General features: G+C 29.7%; 1 protein-coding gene across 9 annotated transcripts in view; it reads left to right on the top strand.

The window, feature by feature from the left end:
* The window catches only part of GLS (glutaminase), a 55,806-nt gene extending 39,447 nt beyond the window's left edge, over positions 1-16,359 (top strand). For 4 of the 9 annotated variants that reach the window (XM_036363223.2, XM_070109285.1, XM_070109288.1 and 1 more), the window contains 7 exons: positions 2,280-2,309; positions 6,179-6,418; positions 7,531-7,788; positions 8,559-8,674; positions 8,785-9,065; positions 9,483-10,229; positions 11,833-13,983. In XM_036363223.2, coding sequence (XP_036219116.2) covers positions 2,280-2,309; positions 6,179-6,418; positions 7,531-7,788; positions 8,559-8,674; positions 8,785-9,065; positions 9,483-10,229; positions 11,833-11,955 — 1,795 coding nt within the window. In that variant the 3' untranslated portion in view covers positions 11,956-13,983. Of the gene's footprint in view, positions 1-2,279; positions 2,310-6,178; positions 6,419-7,530; positions 7,789-8,558; positions 8,675-8,784; positions 9,066-9,482; positions 10,230-11,832; positions 13,984-15,120 lie in introns of those variants that run through there. The other 5 variants (XM_036363224.2, XM_036363231.2, XM_036363228.2 and 2 more) reach the window with 2 other exon arrangements.
* The last annotated feature ends 3,238 nt before the right edge of the window (positions 16,360-19,597 follow it).

The following is a 19,597-nucleotide window of genomic DNA, read 5'->3' as shown; positions in this document are numbered from 1 at the left end:
GATACGAAGTTTGTAACACGCAGAAGCTAACGTCGGAGACTATAAAGTATATATGTAAATATATTTGGATGATCATCGTAACGAGCTGCATCGATTTAGCCATGTCCGTCTGTTTGTCCATCTGTCTTTAAACACGAGAAAAATATATCTCCAAAAACTATAAACTTGATTATATGAATTTTGTATGTCAATTTTGAGGTTATGTAAAAAAGGTGTCAATAAAAAAGTTCTAGATTGTTTTATTACCTATGATTTTACCATATAACTTTATTCTATAGCACTCGTAGTTTTGCCGGAAATCGAGATAAAGCGTTTGAGCCCTTAAAAATTCATCCCTCTCCTTCCTCTTTCCGACAACAGAGTACTCGTAGAGTATTTACCCTTGCATTTTTTTATTTTACTTTTCATTTTTAATGTTATTCGGTTATATTTTTTTTTGCTTTCAAAAATTATCTGTCATTATATTGCATTTAATCTTTTGAAAGATTATTCTTTAGATACATATACATATGTATATCTAAAAAATTCTGAAACATTTTTTTAAGTTTTCTAAAATTTTATAAAAAATAATATAATTCTTAATTTTTCAACTTTTATATGTTTTCAAAATTCTATTAAAAAATTAAAAGAAAATACTGTATCTCTCATGCAAAAAAACAAAAATAACTGTGGCCTACATTTACTGTGTTAGCTTTAAATATTTAATATTTGTAATTTGTCGAAATTTTTAATATTTGTTCTGAATTTCTAGAATAATAATTGAAGGTTTTGTAGGAGAAAATTTAGTAGTTTATTTTTGAAACTTTAAAAAAAATATAAAATTAAATTCCTCAATTAATCTAAAGAGGCGTAGCAAGTCTGCCCATTTACAAAGTGAAATTTTACGAGGGTTACCACCAGTTTGAAACTTTCAAATAAATGAAAAAATATGAAATTATTACAGTAGAGCATAAAAAAAATTTAGGAAAGATTTTTGTCAGAAGTGAAATTTTTATTAGAGCTGGCAACTTTTTGAAAATTTTAATTTAAAAAAAATTATTAGGTTAGGAAACAATTTGCTATTGGTATTAAACTGAAGATCTTTAAAAATTAAAAATTTTGCAGCGGCTACTACCTTTTCCAAATTTTAAAGCAATAAAATACATCATATAAAAGAGTTTTTTAATTAAGTGAAATATATTTGAGGAAGGTTTCTATCGGAAATATTTTGGAGTTAATTTGTCAAGTGTTTGAAAATTTGAAATAAAAAAAAAATAACTTCACATCACAAAGAAAATCTGTCGAAGGTTGCCACCAGTTTGAAACTATTCTTCAATGAAATCGATTAAATAAAACAGTTTTTACAAAAACTGAATAAGTGTTTCGGCAATATTTCTTTCCGAGATATTTTTGGTTGCAAATTCTTCGTAAGTTTGAAGACAAAGAAATTTGTTAGCTCACGAAAATCTCAACATGGGTACGAAATCTAGTAAGAAGTCTCAAGGTTTACAAAATAAGATAGCAGCAGAGTTGTCAACTTGTAAAAGTTTAGTTTAAATTCTTTGCTAAATTAAATTTTACAAATATTATTGGTATGCAATTTTACAATTTTATTATGATATATTTTCTGGAATATTGAAAAAAAAATAAAAAAAACTATCTTTTGAAAAATTTTAATACATATTAAAATAAATATTTAGGACATGTCCAAGCCGAAGTGAAACTCACTTCTCTGAAGTTTATTTTTATGTCAAACATTTTTTTTCTAATTTCATCACTTTATCAATATTAAAGATTTCTCGTTGCCTTTTATTTGTCGCACAGTGTCTTTAGAGAACTTATCGCTTCGTACCGCAATCTCGCAGTGTCAAGTGGCGTCGTTTGGCACGCGCCACTTTCGAATGTTTATAGCAATATATACATATATGTGAGTGAGTGTTCACAAAGAACTGTTAACTGTAAAATAAAATTTAAACTCTTCTCTGCTTGATGAGTCAATTGTTGTCAAGCTTCCAATTTTTTTTTTTTGCAAAATTAATGTCTATCAAACTCAGCACATGTACATATATACACATACGAAGTGTTGTATGACTTTATGTATACTTGATGTACATACATATGTATATACATACCAGACAGCAAACACATTTGAAAATCAGCAATATTCAAATTAATTGCATTAATTTGTTTAGATTGTTCGATTTCAAGTGTCTTTTAAATACCGTTACATGTATGTACAATGTCTTTTCGTTTTCTTTGTTTTTTTTTTTGCCCACAACAACGAATTCGCTTTGGTCTAGCCTACAGAAGCGTTTCTTATCGATGCGACCGTGAGTAGATTTATTCCGAAAACAAACAAAAAAAAAAACATGAAAAATATTGCATAATTTAATTTATTACTTTTTACAAATAAATTTTAGAAAGTTTTCTTCTTAGTAAATCTTTAATCATTTCTATAAACACCGTTATTTATATAATTACATTTTCATAAAATTCATTATTAATGCATTATCTGCGCATATAATAAAGTAATTTCATTTACTATTCCGTTACTTTGAAATTCTTTATCTCTTGTTGTTGTTATTGCTGTTGCATTGATTGTAGTAATTGCTCCTGTGAGCTGCATTATTTCAATTGTGTAGTTTTGAAAATTTCTATAGTATTTAATAAACCGTTATTTTCGATATTTTTTTTCGACTTTTTGGTAATCAATGTCTGTCCGTTGCTTCTTAAAAAGCATATACATTTTCAGTTCGAAATAAGTAAATTTGGTTTTGTATTAGCTTCGAAAACTTTGTTTTCTGCTTGCATAAACGCATTGTTTTGCTTAATTAATTTGGTTATTGTTGTTGTAATAATATACACTAAACAACTCAAAAGATATTCTATGATTAGCACCACAGGTTCTAACGTATATATGGGCGAAACAGACTGCGATGAAAACGATCCAACAGATGGGTAAGGGTTTAGAAAAATATACACTTAAAAAAAATTGTTTTCAAAATTTTTTAATTTTTTGTTAATATTTCAAATATTATAAAATAATTACATAATAATAAATATTGCTTATTGGTTGCTGTACAAAATGCAAAGCAAAAAAAAAATATAGAAAATATACACAGGTTTGAAATATCAGTTCTCTGACCACAAGTTTTCGACAGCAAGCACTAACCTAATGTTAGGTTAGATGAGGTTAAGAGGTCGATCTTAACAGGTATCTCACTTGGACAGCTTAGAACGTCTAATGTTAGTAGATTAAAATTTAGTAAACCATTGAGGCAAAATAGTCGCTGATAGAGATAGTATTCAAAACCAAATTTTTGCAATAATTTTTCACTTTATTCTTCGAATACTCTTAAATAGTATACGGAGCCACAGTTTTTTCGGTATAGCCCAAAAACTCGTTAAAAGTTTCACCAATTTTATAGATATGCTACTTTGAACACACCATTAGATGCTTTCAAATGATAAAACATTATTTCCATGCGATCCATCGTGTATTAGTATCTTCAATAATTATAATGTGAAAAATTAGAAAGGTTAAGCTTTAGACATAATTTGTCTATATATATATATTTTTTTTTGGTTTTTCCTTCATTTCGATTCCAGAAAATTTTTCTGATTAATTGCCGAACTTTTGGATAGCCTTGAAGTTGGAAGCCGATATTGAAGATCCACATATTGAAACCTACATATAATCGTAGTAGTTGTTTGAACTAATTCAAAATATGATTCTGGACTTCCGACTGAAACAGCAAATATATTTATCCATATATAAACGCTTTATAGCCGCCTAACCATTTCAAAATTCCATATTCTAACTTATTAATTCCATCGAAATGTATAAATTTTTGGATTTAACAAAAGTTATATATCGTTCTTTATAAATAGTTGACATTTTTCAACTTCCGAATCTGACTTGAACTAAAAAAAAGCAAAACGAAAAAAAATAAGTGGAATATGGATTTCGAAACGGGCTATCTGGAGCTTTAGAGATACAGTTGGTCATATGCTGGAGACCAAGAAACTTGCATTTTAATGGTAATGTGTTTTCAAATTACTCTTGAGCCTAGCACTATAAAGAAGTCTGAAAGCAGTCCTACACTTTATCCGTTGTGAGAATATAAACCTTAAATGCCATCCTGTTTGGATCTTTGTTCCCAATTATGAGATGTAATCCTTTCCTACATCCAAGCCTTTATTAGCTGTCCGTTTTTATCTTAATTATCATTTCAAATTACTGATTAATAAATTGTAATTTATATTCAAATTTTTTCATATCTATATCTTTACTCAAGTCGTCTAGGTTCCAACATGCTACAGCGCTTTAACTAAATATTTTTATACTCTCGCAACCTGTTGCTACAGAGTATAATAGTTTTTTTAATATTATAGAATTTAGCAGCAAAATCTTTTGTTGACATAATTTCAAGCAAATATAAATATAAAGTCAGTAAATTTCTCATCAAATCAAGTTATGTTCTAACGTAAATAATAGGTTACTTAAAAAAGATGAACCAATTAAGTATTTTAGATGCTTAAATTGAGGGAAATGATTTCGACTAATGCCTATTTACAATTCATTACTAAAAAATCTTAGATTGCATTGCGAAAGAAAGAGCAAAGTTTTGGAGTATTTCTATTTTCGCATTCAAAACTAAATTTTTTAACATTAAATTCCATTTTGGTACTCAAAGTTATATTTCCAATTTGCAGTTTCGAAAAAATTTCCAATTTCTAATCTAAAAATTTTTCATTCATCATGGTTTTTGAATTTAAAATTAAATGTCCAACTTTTAATTATGCTTTTCGGATTAAATAATTAAACTTCCAACATTTAACTCAGATTTTTAGATTCACAATTAAATTTCCCATTTTTAATCCAAAAATTTTATATTAAAAATGTGAATTCGGGATTCACAATTAAATGTCCAACTTTCTATTCCGATTATCGGATTAAGGCATTACATTTTTATACAGAAAATATTTCATTCATCATGGTTTTGAGATTCAAAATTTAATTTCCAACTTTTGATGCCGATTTTCGTATAAGAATCAAATTTCTAACATATTATTTCGATTTTGAGTTCAAAATTAAATTTAAAAATTTTAATTCCGATTTTCGGATTGAAAAATTCAATTTAAAATTTTTAATCTAAATTTGTTTAATTAAGCAATTTGCAGCCTTCAATATAAAAATATATAAGTATTAAATTATTTTCTATTTAAAAAAGGTATTTTTTTTTGGTAAAACCTGCAAAAAATGTACACTTGAATCACACACGTGTGTACGACTCTTTGAAGGCGTCCAAAAAATTTACATAACATTAAATGCAGACAAAACATTGATTTGCATGTCGTTCGTCTATTATGTAATTATCATCTCAAAATAACATTCATTAGCGTTGTGAGTCCAAATTCCTTTACAAATGTCTCACCTCGATTAGTTATAGCCTAAACTAAGGTATACTCATATTCACTCATACATTCTCTACTACAATAACATGATTGTTATGAATGAGTGGATACATGGCAGTGTACATAGAAAATAACGTTAGTTAAGTGACGTTTATGACAAGTACTTAAATCTCAAAAAGTATGCAAACATTTCCGTTCACATTCACCTGCCTACATTTGCTTGCGCTCATACATATCTCTGCTCTCCACTCAAGCATACTCGATGGCATGGACACTACAGAAGTGCAGCATACATACAAATATATGTATATGTTATGTTATTTGATTTATATGCCTGTTACTTATACATAAGTACTTAAAGTATATAGTTGTTGGGTTTTTTCAACCAAATCTTTCATACCTTTCCACATACATATAGACAAACATCAATTGTATAAAACGAGACGATACATACTAACAACATACATATTTATATATATATGCATACATATATGTATATATCTATGTACATATTTACTACATATGTATATGTAAACATTTGCTGGTATATACATGTATATGTATATGTATGTGTGTGCATGTGTTACATATGTACCATAATAAGATGCCCACATGTACTAACTAACAGCTTTTCACTCTGCTAACTTTTGACACATTGCTACTAACTAATGCTCGAAAATTAGATTAGAAAAACAAAGCATCACTTACCAATCACTTGCTAATTAATTTCTTTTACATTTTTTTGCAAAATTCTTTCTACAACCTCGTCGAATAACAACAGTCATCGGGAGCAGGAGCAACGCAACGCCGAAGATGTGCTCTTCGATATGTTCTACAACGAGGAGACCGGACTTATATCGATGGGAAAATTTTTGGCCGCCCTCAAGACCACCGGCATTAGGCGCAGCGATCCACGCATACGTGAATTGATGGAGAATTTGAAGAAGGTGCATAAGTTGTCGAATTATGAGACTGGTTCGTCGGCGGAAACGCAAAATTTGAATCGTGAAACGTTTAAAGCGTAAGTAATGTTGAATAATAACTAAAAAATTAAAATTTGGTGATTTAATAAAGTTCGGAATAAGTTTATCAAAATAATTCGGTAGTTATAAAGCACCATGATTCTGTATCTTAAGGATTTGATTGGATAAATGATGGGACAGCTTCCAACGTACAGCTGAAAGCTTTTATGACAAGTTTTTTGAAATATTTTTGAAAGAACCCAATGATTTTCTAAAATTTTGAAGGATCCCAAACTAATCTAATATCTCCCTTCCTGCCGGTAGGACTATAATTATTGAGCCAAATGTTTGGATTCAACGCATTTTCAGAAAGTCTTACCAGGTTTTCGAAAACTCCTTTACATTATCGAGAAATTATGGTTCATTAAACTTTTCAAACCGGTTTCTTTAATCTATCCTTTTTAGTAAGCGTTCTTTTCATTCTTTTTTAAGTATGTCAAACTTCTGCTAAAGCTTTTTATGTCGTAGAAAGACCTTTGATTGGATTTTTATACAAATTTATTGTTTTTCGACTTTTGAGAACTAAAAAACTTGAAAAGGCCCAAGTAAAGTATAATTAGTAAAAAAATAAGCTTTTACTCATTTTTGTCTCTAGTGGAAAACGCTTTACGTTTCGGAGAAATATAAATTTAGGCTACGTAGGGCAACCACTAACTGTTATTTGTTTTCTTGCATTACCGGTAGGTTAAGTTAGGTTATACCAGCCGGCTATCATGCCATACAGATGTAGACCTACTGAGCCTTAGTAATGCTAGATGGAGGTTCAGTTAAATTTGACCTGAAGTATTCGTCATACAGCAGGTCAACGCTTTTTGCGAACTTTTAGAGCGACTTGATACCTAATTTTGATACTTCAACTAGTCTTTTGAACTATTAAGCTCTTAGATATCTAAAACGAGCTCTAGATAAGGTTGAAAAGAAGCATAGGAAGTGTTCCAGCATCTCTCTCATGCACACTTTCGGCATACCTATATCTTCGTTATTTATGCCAATCTGTGACCTGTAAGTAGGATATTAGCGCTAATCAATTTGAAAGCATTGAGTCGTATGTATATACTCGAGTAAACCGAAATGATCTTAACTCTGTTTTTCACTTACTCTTTCATTCCAGTGTTGTAGCACAGAATATCGTCCTGATCGCCAAGGCTTTCCGTCAACAATTCATCATACCTGATTTCGTGAGTTTCGTTAAGGATGTCGAGGATATCTACTGGAAATGTAAGACGAACGCCGATGGCGCCGTAGCCAATTACATACCACAATTGGCACGCTACAGTTCCGATTCGTGGGGTGTTAGCATCTGTACGATCGACGGGCAACGTTACTCCATTGGCGATGTGGATATACCGTTCACTTTGCAGAGTTGCAGGTAAATTTGTCAATAGAAATGCATGAGAGCGAGAAAAAAACCACAAAATGTGTTTCGAAAATAATCACATACATGCAATCATATGTGTATGTGAGCAGGTGTTGCTCATTCTGCTTCATACACATAACCAGTTCATATCAAGATACACCCCGTACCCGTACCAGCAACCGTATCACTGCCGTAAAGCTTCAGCAAGCGGACAACGACACGCAACGTAACATGTTTGGTGCAGTGCGACCGGTACTTCCCGGCGTTGGGTGATGATGCGAAGCTGACCCACATGCATACTTGCCTACGAGTACATACCGACGTACATACTTATAAATATACACTTCATTTGCAAATGTTCCACGAATTAATTACACTTCTTTCAGAGCGCGCTCGCTACCCACCTTGGCGTGAGCGTGTTGTGAGCGTATTCCAAGTAATCAGGTGATAAATTGCGTTTTCATTACATTTATCTAATGGATAACGTGTCCGTCGGTGACTTAAGTCTTTGCAAGCAGCATTGAGTGTGCGGCTCTTCGAACGCTGGCTTGAGTTTTCTTATGACCACCTAGCTACCCTGCGGCCGCTGGTGTATCTGGTAGTCCACGTTGTCGTCGTCGCCACTGTGAATCATCTACATATCTATGTTTCACCTTCACGACTGCCTCACTCATTTTGTGTTGTTTGTGTTTGTTTGTTTTAATGCATATGTTGCATTGAAGAATGTAAAGGTTCGTAATTATTTCAATCGATTTAAATCACTGCACAATTTGTGTTTCCAGCAAACCGTTGACGTACGCCATTGCCTTAGAGAAGCTGGGACCGAAGGTGGTGCATTCGTATGTGGGCCAAGAGCCAAGTGGTCGCAATTTCAATGAATTGGTGTTGGATCATAACAGTAAGTGTGTGGAAGTCGACCATAGCGTTTAATAAAAACTGTAAAATTTCTCATTTAATTAATTTTATTGATTTGTTTTTGTTATTTATTTACATTTTGTGTCACTTTAGACAAGCCACACAACCCTATGATCAATGCGGGCGCGATTCTAACCTGCTCACTGCTGCAGGCTTTGATCAAACCAGATATGACGGCAGCTGAGAAATTCGATTACACACTGCATTGGTTTAAACGTCTGTCGGGCGGGGAGAATATCGGTTTTAATAATGCCGTGTTCCTGTCGGAACGTGAGGCGGCCGATCGTAATTATGCTTTGGGTTTTTATATGCGTGAAAATAAATGCTATCCGAAGCGTACGAATCTCAAAGAGGTCATGGACTTCTACTTCCAGGTGAGTCAGTTAATTAAAAAAAAATTTAAAAACTTAATTAAATAAAATATTCAAACCTTAATTTTTTGGAACACTTAATAAATAATTTGGAATTTCTGACAATTTTTGTATTTAAATATTATCAGTATCATAAAAAAAAAAAAATGTATCAAATTGGATTAAAAAAATTCCAAATCCCGAAAGCAAAAGAAAATTTTGAGTCTGTACTTAGGCTAATATTGGTTACTTAAAAAATTGCATATTAACACGATATGCGTATGATAAACTTTTTCGAAGTTTTTTTTATTTTCAATCCCGAAATTATATCGGGATCAACATAGGAACCTGTTTAAAAATAAGAATTTTTGACTAGCTGACATTTAAATAAAGTTCAAAACAAATCCAATTCAATACAACTTTTATTTTCTTTCCCCACAGTGCTGCTCTATGGAGACCACCTGCGAAGCCATGTCCGTGATTGCCGCGACACTAGCTAACGGTGGTATTTGCCCCACCACCGAAGAGAAAGTATTGCGTCCCGAAGTCGTACGCGATGTACTCTCCATAATGCATTCGTGCGGCACTTATGACTACTCCGGTCAGTTCGCCTTCAAAGTTGGCCTTCCCGCCAAATCTGGTGTCTCCGGTGGCATGATGTTGGTCATACCAAATGTGATGGGCATATTTACATGGTCACCACCGCTCGACAAATTGGGCAATAGTGTACGTGGTGTGCAATTCTGTGAAGAATTAGTGAGCGCCTTCAATTTCCATCGTTATGATAATCTCAAACATGCATCGGATAAGAAGGATCCACGTAAACATCGTTACGAGACAAAAGGACTGTCAATTGTGAATTTGCTCTTCTCAGCGGCCAGCGGTGATGTGACAGCATTGAGACGTCATCGACTCTCCGGCATGGATATCACATTGGCCGATTATGATGGTAGAACGGCACTACATTTAGCCGCCTCCGAAGGTCATTTGGACTGTGTGAAATTTTTATTGGAGCACTGTCAAGTGCCACATAATCCAAAGGATCGTTGGGGTAATTTACCGATTGATGAAGCGGAAAATTTCGGACATCATGCCATTGTGGATTACCTGAAAGAGTGGGCAGAGAAGGCTGAAGCGGCCGAAGCGCACACACCCGAAGCGATTATTAAGAATACCGAAGCGGATGAGGTGAGTTTTTGTAGTGCGTAAGTTAATTGATAGCTAAATTTGAGTGCACATTGGATTGGGGATATTTTTTTAAATGTAAGATCTTGCTGCATTTGATGCATTTGAGGGATTAGGTTAATTAGCGGTAATTATTTTTTTTTGGCAGCAATTAGGGTGTTCTCAATCTGCTTGGGGATATTTAACTGAATTGTGGGTGACTCCAGCTCTATATATTAGTAATAAATTTCAGAGCATATGTTTTTTCTTATTCAAATATAAAGTTTTCTAACTTTGATAACGAAGTTGATAGCAAGCCTTTTCACCATATAACGATTTTAGGGCAAACGTTTTCGTGGACTTATGCATGCCAAACTTCAGTGTTAGAATATAAGAAGGATGTTTTCAGGATTGCCTATATCCTAAGATAATGGGTTTTATGCAAAAAACAAAAAAAAAACGTGTTGAGGTGAGAATCTGCTTAGAAAGTGTGCCCATAATTTCTACATATTTTTATACCTAACCATTCCCGTCTGCATATACGCGAGCTAGTTCCTTAGTTTTTGAGATATCAACCTGCAATTTTGCACACGTCCTTCTCTCACAAAGAAGCTGAATATTTGTCGGAACTACCAATATCGGACAATTATAGCATATAGCTGCCACACAAACTGACCGATGCAACTCAAGTCCTTGTATGGAAAACTTTTATATTTGTGTCACGTGGGTATGCTTTATCAACGAATATTCGATTTGGTCCGGTGAGTTTGCAGCTTCTTGTTGATATTACATAACCTGAAAGATGTTGAGTAAAAACTATGTTCACTTGTCATATAACGGTTAAATTTTGCTTAATAATCTGACATTCGGTAAATAGGCGTGGTTAATCGATAAAAACTGCCATTTATAATATAACGGTTTCAACTTTGTGTTGGGTTATCTTAAATTCGATGGTTGTTCCATAGATCGCACATGGACTACTATATGCAGTCCGTTCTGAAGCTATGAAAAAATATTTTCGATATTATTTGCTGTCTTATAATATTTCCCTTTGTAGTCAGTACAAATTTAGTCAGACATTTAATTTCTATTCCCACCATCTCGGTGGGATATCTAAAAGTATGAGCTCCGAAGTGTTTAAGCCTTGATCTCACAATCGTGGGACAATTAAGAAGGAATTGTTGAAATTTTTCCACCTCGTCCTCTTCGATACAGTTTCTGAAGTTGGCATCCGGTAATTTTACTGCGCCGATATGGCAATGACTTGTTAGAACCCTCACAACTAGATAAAGGCTAGCCGTACTGAGGGCAAAGAGCTCACTGAATCTCTCTTGATCGATTTTGTTCCAAAAAAATCATGCGACAGCGTATGAACCGATGGTGGCCCATCGCTGGTAAAGCGCCTGTGAAGCCCAGCTATCCAGTAGTAGAATATAGTTTTTGGGTCACGTTGTATAAAAACTAATCACATTGACTCTTTTTTTTATTCCTTTAGTTTTTGTCAGTCACTCCGATTCACTGTGTTCTTAGCATAAATTTCTTATCTGTTTTTGTTGTTGTTGTATTTTCGTACTAAGCTCGGTTTAAGTTTGATTGATATATTATATTTACCATTTGCCGTTTATAGGAAATAATTACTTCCAATCAGAGCATTAGCTCCGACTACGATCGCAGCGCCACTGCTAGTCCAATACCGTCGGATGCAGGCAGCAGCAGCGGTATTGATGATAATACCAAACCTGGTTTATAAACTCAGCATATGAACATCACGCACACACGCACACACCTATAGACTTAGAACCCATCAATTCGCATCACAAATACACATATACACATACTTAAGACAATGATTTGTTATGATTCCTGGAGAATCTCTTACGAAATGTAAGCCTATGTACCAAAAACAAAAGAAAACAGAAAAAACTCCGAACTCCGTTCGGTAGACACTGCAAATCTTCTAAGCTGCATTATGCATATTTTAAAATATTTCACTTATTTACGATACTTAATTATAGTTTAGTACTTTAGTTGTATTTTTAGGTCCTCTGCATCTCACAACTACTAGAATTGAGAAGAAGAGTCTTCTATTATTTAGCCGTTACAATGGCATTAATGTTTGTATGTAGCAAATAAGTACAGTTTTCTGTTAAAATATTGACCCATAAGTATTTACATGCGTATTGCTTTTTAGTTTATTCAAATAGTCTCAATATTATGAGCGTTTCGCGAGTGATTATTGAGTGGCAAATTGAGCTGCACTCGATTGTGAGCTATTTTAGAGCGCACATTTTGCGAATTTGCATAGAAAAATGTATGTTTAAAAGTAATTGTGCACATTTTTTCACCCTACTTTAAAAGAAAGAAAATTCTTAAAAATCTGTGTAAAAGTTTTGTTAAAATTTGCATATTTTCACTCAATATCTTCTTTATGTGAGTGATTACGACAGACTAAGTATCTTGATGTTTGACAAATAATAAATACATAAGTGAAGTGACGGCTTAAGTTTCCTATAAATTATACTTGAAAAATATTCATATGTATAAAAACTAAAAAAAAATTTAAGACGAAAAATATGTTGGAAAATATTAAAAAAATTTAAAAAGTTTTAAAAAGAAAAAATGTGGAAACCTGTGGTTTTAAAAATCAGAGACGCAAGTAAAAAGCGATTTCAAAGCAAACAGAAAGTATAAATGAAAAATTTAAATAAAAAATACACCGTGCAACATGTACAATTAGCTTGAAATAATAAACAAAAATATTAATTTGAAGTTTTAAATTTATGCATACAATTTTTGAGATCTTTAAATTTTTCAACATAAAAATTGAGCGATTTCTAAACACTTTTTTGAACTGCAAAATTAAACAGAAAACAGTAAACTGCAAAAAAACAATTTTTTAATAAACTAAAAACAGTAATAAAAATGTTCATTAAGTTTTTTGCAAAAATGTAAGAATTATCAAACTATAATGTTATTTTTGGCAACAAACAGGTTTAAAATATAATAGAAATTTTGGAAAAATTTCTGTTGTAAATTTTTTTTTTTAAATATTGTATAACTCTATTATTACATTTTTTTGGGTAAAATTCTGAAATACACTAATTTCAACATAAGAAACAACATTTTCTAAAATTCAATTTTTTTTAATTTAAAAAAAAATGTTAAAAATGTTTTGCAAATTTTTTTTAAAACATAACATCTTGTTAAAAACAAAGAGTTTTTAAAAATTTTTGTTTATTAGAGAAACTAAATTAAAAAACAAAAAAATAAAACTAAAATTTTTAAATCGCAAAACTATTTTTAACATGCAAAAAGAAAATTTGTAAAAAAAACAAAAATGTTAAATGTAAAAAATTATGATTTTTATTAAAATTATCTTATTAGTCAAACTAAATTTTAAAAATAATTTTAAATCGTAAAAGCCAGGAGACAAATAATAATTAAAATATATTAAATTAAAAATAAATATTTTTTAACATAAAAAATCTAAACCCGAAAATATATTTAAATTTATACTTTGAAAAAGCAAAAGAGTTTTTAATTTGTTTTCTGCAAACGTTCGAATAACAAATGGAAATAAAAAAAATATTGGTAAAAATTTAATGTTTTTAAAATTATATGTAAAAAAACATTGGCGAAATTAAATTCTAATTTACTAATTCTTTTATAAAAAATAAAAAAATAATAAAATTTTTAAATTAAAAGAAATTAATTGAATTCCAGGAATTAAATTATTTTAATTAATTAATAAAAACTAAATACTTTTAAATAAAAAAAATTTAGAAAATTGGATTTTTTTATTAATTCTTTATTTTAATTTTTAAAATAACTTTTTTTAATCAAAAAATTATTCAGGAAATTTATTTTTTAAACTATTTATTTATTTAAATATAAAATGATTTAGGTAATTTAATATTTTTTTTGTTAGTACCTAAAGATAAATAATTAAACTCTTTAAGAAACAAAAAATAATAATTTCATTAATAATACAATTTCCTAAATATTTTTGAATTAATTAGTATAAATTAATACAAAAAATTGAATTTCCAAATTTTATTTAACTAAGAAAAATTATTTTAAGAAAAATAAATAAATAATTAATTATTTAAAAAAAAATCTTAATATTAATTACTAAAAATCAGTTCTCTAAATATTTTTTATATTTAAAAAATAATTAATTTTAATTAAAATAATTTAATTTTTTAAATTTAATTAATATTTTTTGATTAAAATTTTTTATTTTAAGCCAAACGGTTAATATTTTAAAAATGAATTTAATTAAAAAAAATGTTTTAATTTAATCAAATATTTTTTGTTTAATTAAATTTAAATTTCAAAGCATATAATTAATGAAATTAAAATTAATAAAAATATACTAGACTCCCCAACATGTTGCACGGTTGTAAATAAAAATAATTAAAAAGTAATCGTTGTAATTTTTTTTCAATTACATGACTTTCATACAAAATTTTAGCTACAACCGCTTCCTTAATTTGAAAACAACTTAACTTTAAATAGTGCAAGACACATAAATTAATAAAAAAAGCACTTTAAAATTAATTAAAATTTAAATTAAACAATACTAACGGTTAAAAAGTACTTAAACATCATACATCGTTATTTAAATAAAAAAAAAATTCAGTAAAAAATATTTAAAGCCACGTTACTCCACAACAACACACAAACACACGTGCGATTGACACCTAAATAAACTACTAAATGACAATAATATTGGACTTGCTGCATTTTATGCAAAGTAAAATGCGAATTTTCTTAAAGAAAAACTAAACTGAAAAACAATAATTGTATACCATTAAAAAAAAATGTTTCACTTCTTATGACCAATTTTGTTAAAACTAACGCACAGTTTCATTTTTTATGACATTGAAATTTTAATTAATTCTTTATTTTACAGTTTTGCATTAAGAAATGAAGATTTCAAAAGTAATGAATGCAAAAGTAATGAGTTAGAAAAAATTATGCATGCAAAACGAATGACTACACACTCAAGCCATTTTAAGCCATTTGAAAGAAAATTGTATATTTGTCAATTATATAGAGCCAGTAAATAAATGTCCAAGTAACAAACTGTTTATAGTAAAATCAAAAAAAAAAACTTAAGAAATATATATATGTACTTATTTATGTATAAATGTGTTTTGTAATAACATCAGTTTGTAAACTTTTAGACAATAAGTTTCCCAAAAAAAAAATAAATAAATAAAAACCACAAAAATAAAATAAAACTACAACAAAAAAATATTATTTTATGCTATTAAACACAAATGTTTAGCTGTGATTAGTTTGTTTGGTTTTTACTAGACTTCAATAACATTCGACTTATGTAATTTTTATGTAATATATAGTCAAATATGTACTTATATTTATTTAAAGCAAACACATTTTAATTTAAAGTATAAAAAAGTTTGAAAATTTTGTTTTAAAAATATTACAAATTTGTTGTTGAAACATACGAATGCAATTTCCAAACCTGCCTCAATACACTGAAAGAAATATTGTACGAAATACCTACCTAAAAAATTTGCAGAATTATAAAAACATATAAATAAAAGTTGAAAACATATTGAAGTTTTATGAAAAAGTTTAAAGTATACATACATACATATAACTGTTTTTTCGAGATTTTAATTTATTGTTAAAAAAGTTAATTATATTAAAGGCAAGTGAAAATGCTAACTACAAATGTAAATACTTTACATAAATCTTCAATTTCGACAAAACAACATAACTCAATTTAGTATTTTTATGCACTGAAGCTATAAATGAGATTATTCTTAAGGAACTTTCAAACAATTTGCTATGCCAAGCTCTGGTTTAAGGCAACAATTTCCTAAAATCGTTGTAGTAATTGAATTTTTCTTAGAAATATCAAATTAAAGGAGTTCAGTGGAAAACCTGTTAAAATGAAATAAGTTGTTTTACAAAATTCCAAAGATGTCAGTTATGTTTGTAGTTCAGCTACTTGTGAAATTTAATAAAGGAATTATGTATGAATCTAGCAATGCTTTTACAACTGCATGAATATGCTCTACTTATGCATTAAATACTTATTCAAAAATATATTTATACCATATATGTGTATTAAATAAAATAAAGTGTGTAATACACAAACTATATTGAAAGAATAAACAAATTTTGTTTCATTACACTTAGGTAAATAATTTTTGAAGCAAAAAAAAAAAATAATTTTAGAAGGAAACCCATTGGACAAGAAAGATAAAAAAAATAAAAAATTAAAGGAAAAACAAGAGTGAAGGTTAACTTCGGTTGCACCGAAGCTATAATACCCTTTACAAACACACAATATTACTTCCAAGAACTTGATCGGTCAGTTGGTATGGCAGATTTATGCTATATTAGTCCGATCTGAACTGTTTCTCAGGATATTGTACCGTTGCCTTAGAGAATAATCCATGCAAAATTTCGTGTAGACATATCGTTAAATTGAAAAGCTTTCCATGCAAGCAATTGATTCCGATTGTTTAGTTTGTAGGGCAGCTATATGCAATAGTGGTCCGATATTGGCCGTTCCGACAAATAAACAGCTTCTTGTGAAGAAAAGGGCGTGTGTAAAATTTCAGATCGATATTTCGCGTATATACAAATATCGCATGGAAAAAAGTTATATGTTAAAGTTATGTGTAATAAAAAGATCTACAGCTCTCTCATTTGTATAAATAAGTTCACCCGACACAATTTTGCCACAAATGGCCTCATCTGATGGGATGTTTAGGTAGAATATTTTCCAAAAAACTCTTTCATTGTTAACCGGAACCGTAAATGATGCTAGGATGTTTTAATATTTCCAAAAAATCTGTGACCAAACCAGACTTTTCAAATTCGATGACAAACACTTTTAAGAAGTGGCAAAATCGTTTTTGCCTTTGATATATTCCCATATAAATTTAAGGGGTTTGTTAGGAAAACGGAAGGCGAATGTTATTCGCTGACAAAAAATGGGTCGGTCTTCTTTTTCTAAAACATAAATCAAAATTATGACGAAAAAAATGTTGGAAATACTTAAAAAAATGTGGAAAACGGTTGGCCTCAAGGGCCATCCCTGCAACTTCCCTCTAATTTCATACGCTAACGTTCAAATTTCGCTTTTTTCACTACTTTTGAGCTCTTCGAAATTTTTCGTTTTCGATATCTAGCAAGTAAATCAACCGATTTCGACCCGATTTGCGGCAAACGATGTGTTTTTTCAAGGTTTAGAACTGATTAGTTTTTGGTGTCGATCGGTCAAGTCGTTTGGAAAAAATTGGAAAAAAAATCTACTGGTCCGATTGGGTCCAAACTTACACGAAATTCAAGTGCAATGAAACTCTTTGGAATGCCGTTTAGTTTATTCAAATCGGTTGAGCAGTTTAATAGTTATAAGAGGGTCACATACATCCACACACACACACATACATCCACACATACATACAGACATACGGACATCATCGTAGAAATGTTCGGGGAAGCTTCCTCGACCCTCAGAACGTCGAGATTTGTTGAGAACTCGATTTTTGCAAAATGGGGTGAAACCAATATCTTCCCGATTTTTAGAAAATTTTCCATTTTCTTAGCGGGAAGTTAAAAATTACACCGCGCAACATGTTTAGTTAGCTTAAAATAATAAACAAAAATATTAATGTTGTTGAAACTAATAATTGAACGATTTAAAAACAGTTTTGCACTGCAAAATTAAACGGAAAACAATAAACTATAAACATAATTTTTATTAAAAAAAATAAAAATAGTTATACCAAACTATAACAATATTTTGTGCCACTAAACAACCTAAAAATATAATAGAAAAATTTAAAAATTTCTGTTGCTAAATTTTTTGTAAAATATAACTGTTTGCAACTAACACTCAGATAATTAAATTATAAGTAATAACAATATGTGGTAAAAAAATTTCAAATGCAGTATTTTCAACATGAGAAACAAAATTATTTGAAATTTTCTTTTCATAAAAAAAAATTTTAAAAATGTTTTGAAAATTTTTTTAAAGCAAATCTTCTTGGAACTTATACTCAAATAATTAAAATAAAAGGAATAACATTTTTTGGTAAAAAAATATCAAATACACAATTTTCAACGTGAGAATTCTAAGATTTAAAATTTTTTATTTGAAAAGAGAATTTAAAATAATGAGTTTTTAAAAATTTACGCTTCTTTAGTAACATAAAATTTTTTAAACACAATTAAAAATTAAAATTATAAATTTGAAATACTATTTTCGAAACACGAAAAGAAAATTTCTGAGGTACATTTTTTTATTTAAATAAGTAAAAATGTTGAGTTTTCTTAAAATAATATTTTAATTTTGTTTTATAATAGTTAAGAGAAAAAAGAAATTTGGCAAAATTTTAAAAATTTTATGGGTTTATTGCGAAAATTAAAGTCGAATGTTATTCGCTGTCGGAAAGACCCATTTTTCCTTTCATTTTATAGAGACAATGTTTTTTCCGGCTTTTCCACTGAAAAGTTCTAATTGGTTACAGACAGAGAGAAAAAGTCCAGCCCATAATTTTGACCCCATAACCTCATATTTTATAAAAAAAAGGCGTAGCCGAATATAATGTAAGCCGAAATATCATAGATATAATTATTTGAGATATCTGTGGCATAATCGATTGTTGGATGTTGTTTTTAAGGCTGTTATGGTAATAAGTTGCCTCTTGAACCCCATTTATATTTCATTGGTATTGATTTTGATATTTTAAGGCCTTCGTTACAGTTCTAAAGCATGGTTTGATAGCAATCGTATATATATAAGTGGAAACAGTGACGATCAATTAGAAAAGGGTGGAACTAAGCCAAGTTGTTTATGTATGTTTGACATTATTTTCACTTAATTATCTTCTGAGATCATTAATATTTATAATGATTTTACTGCAGATAAAGTAATCGAAATGTTTGTATACTAAATTAATATTATTATTAAATACCAAAATATTGTATTACCTCGTATTTTGGCTCTAGTTTGTAATACCTCAAGAAGTATATAATATTTTAACTTATAAAAGCAGTACACAGCTTTTTTTGCTTCTATTTCAAAATTTATTGATTACACTGGCGCTAAATTTTTATTTATAACAGAATAGACTTTATCGGTTAACTAACATACTGGGAGTGTGCTTTTTATACCCTTAACAGTTTGCCACAAAGGAGACCCTGTAAAATATGTATCACAACTTAAAGATAACCCGATTCCTTTGCACATATTTCATATATTTAATTGGAACCATGTACAAGTGATAGATATATTCTTAAAAATGGAAAAATGTGTTATGATTAAGAAAATAGAGAGATCCAGAAATGTGTAAAATTAATATTTATATTTTCTCAGTGTAATAACTAAAAGACATATCTAAGAC

The sequence above is a fragment of the Bactrocera oleae genome, chromosome 4 (assembly GCF_042242935.1).
Source record: "Bactrocera oleae isolate idBacOlea1 chromosome 4, idBacOlea1, whole genome shotgun sequence".
NCBI classification, from domain to species: domain Eukaryota; kingdom Metazoa; phylum Arthropoda; class Insecta; order Diptera; family Tephritidae; genus Bactrocera; species Bactrocera oleae.
This window is presented reverse-complemented; position numbering and strand designations above follow the sequence as displayed.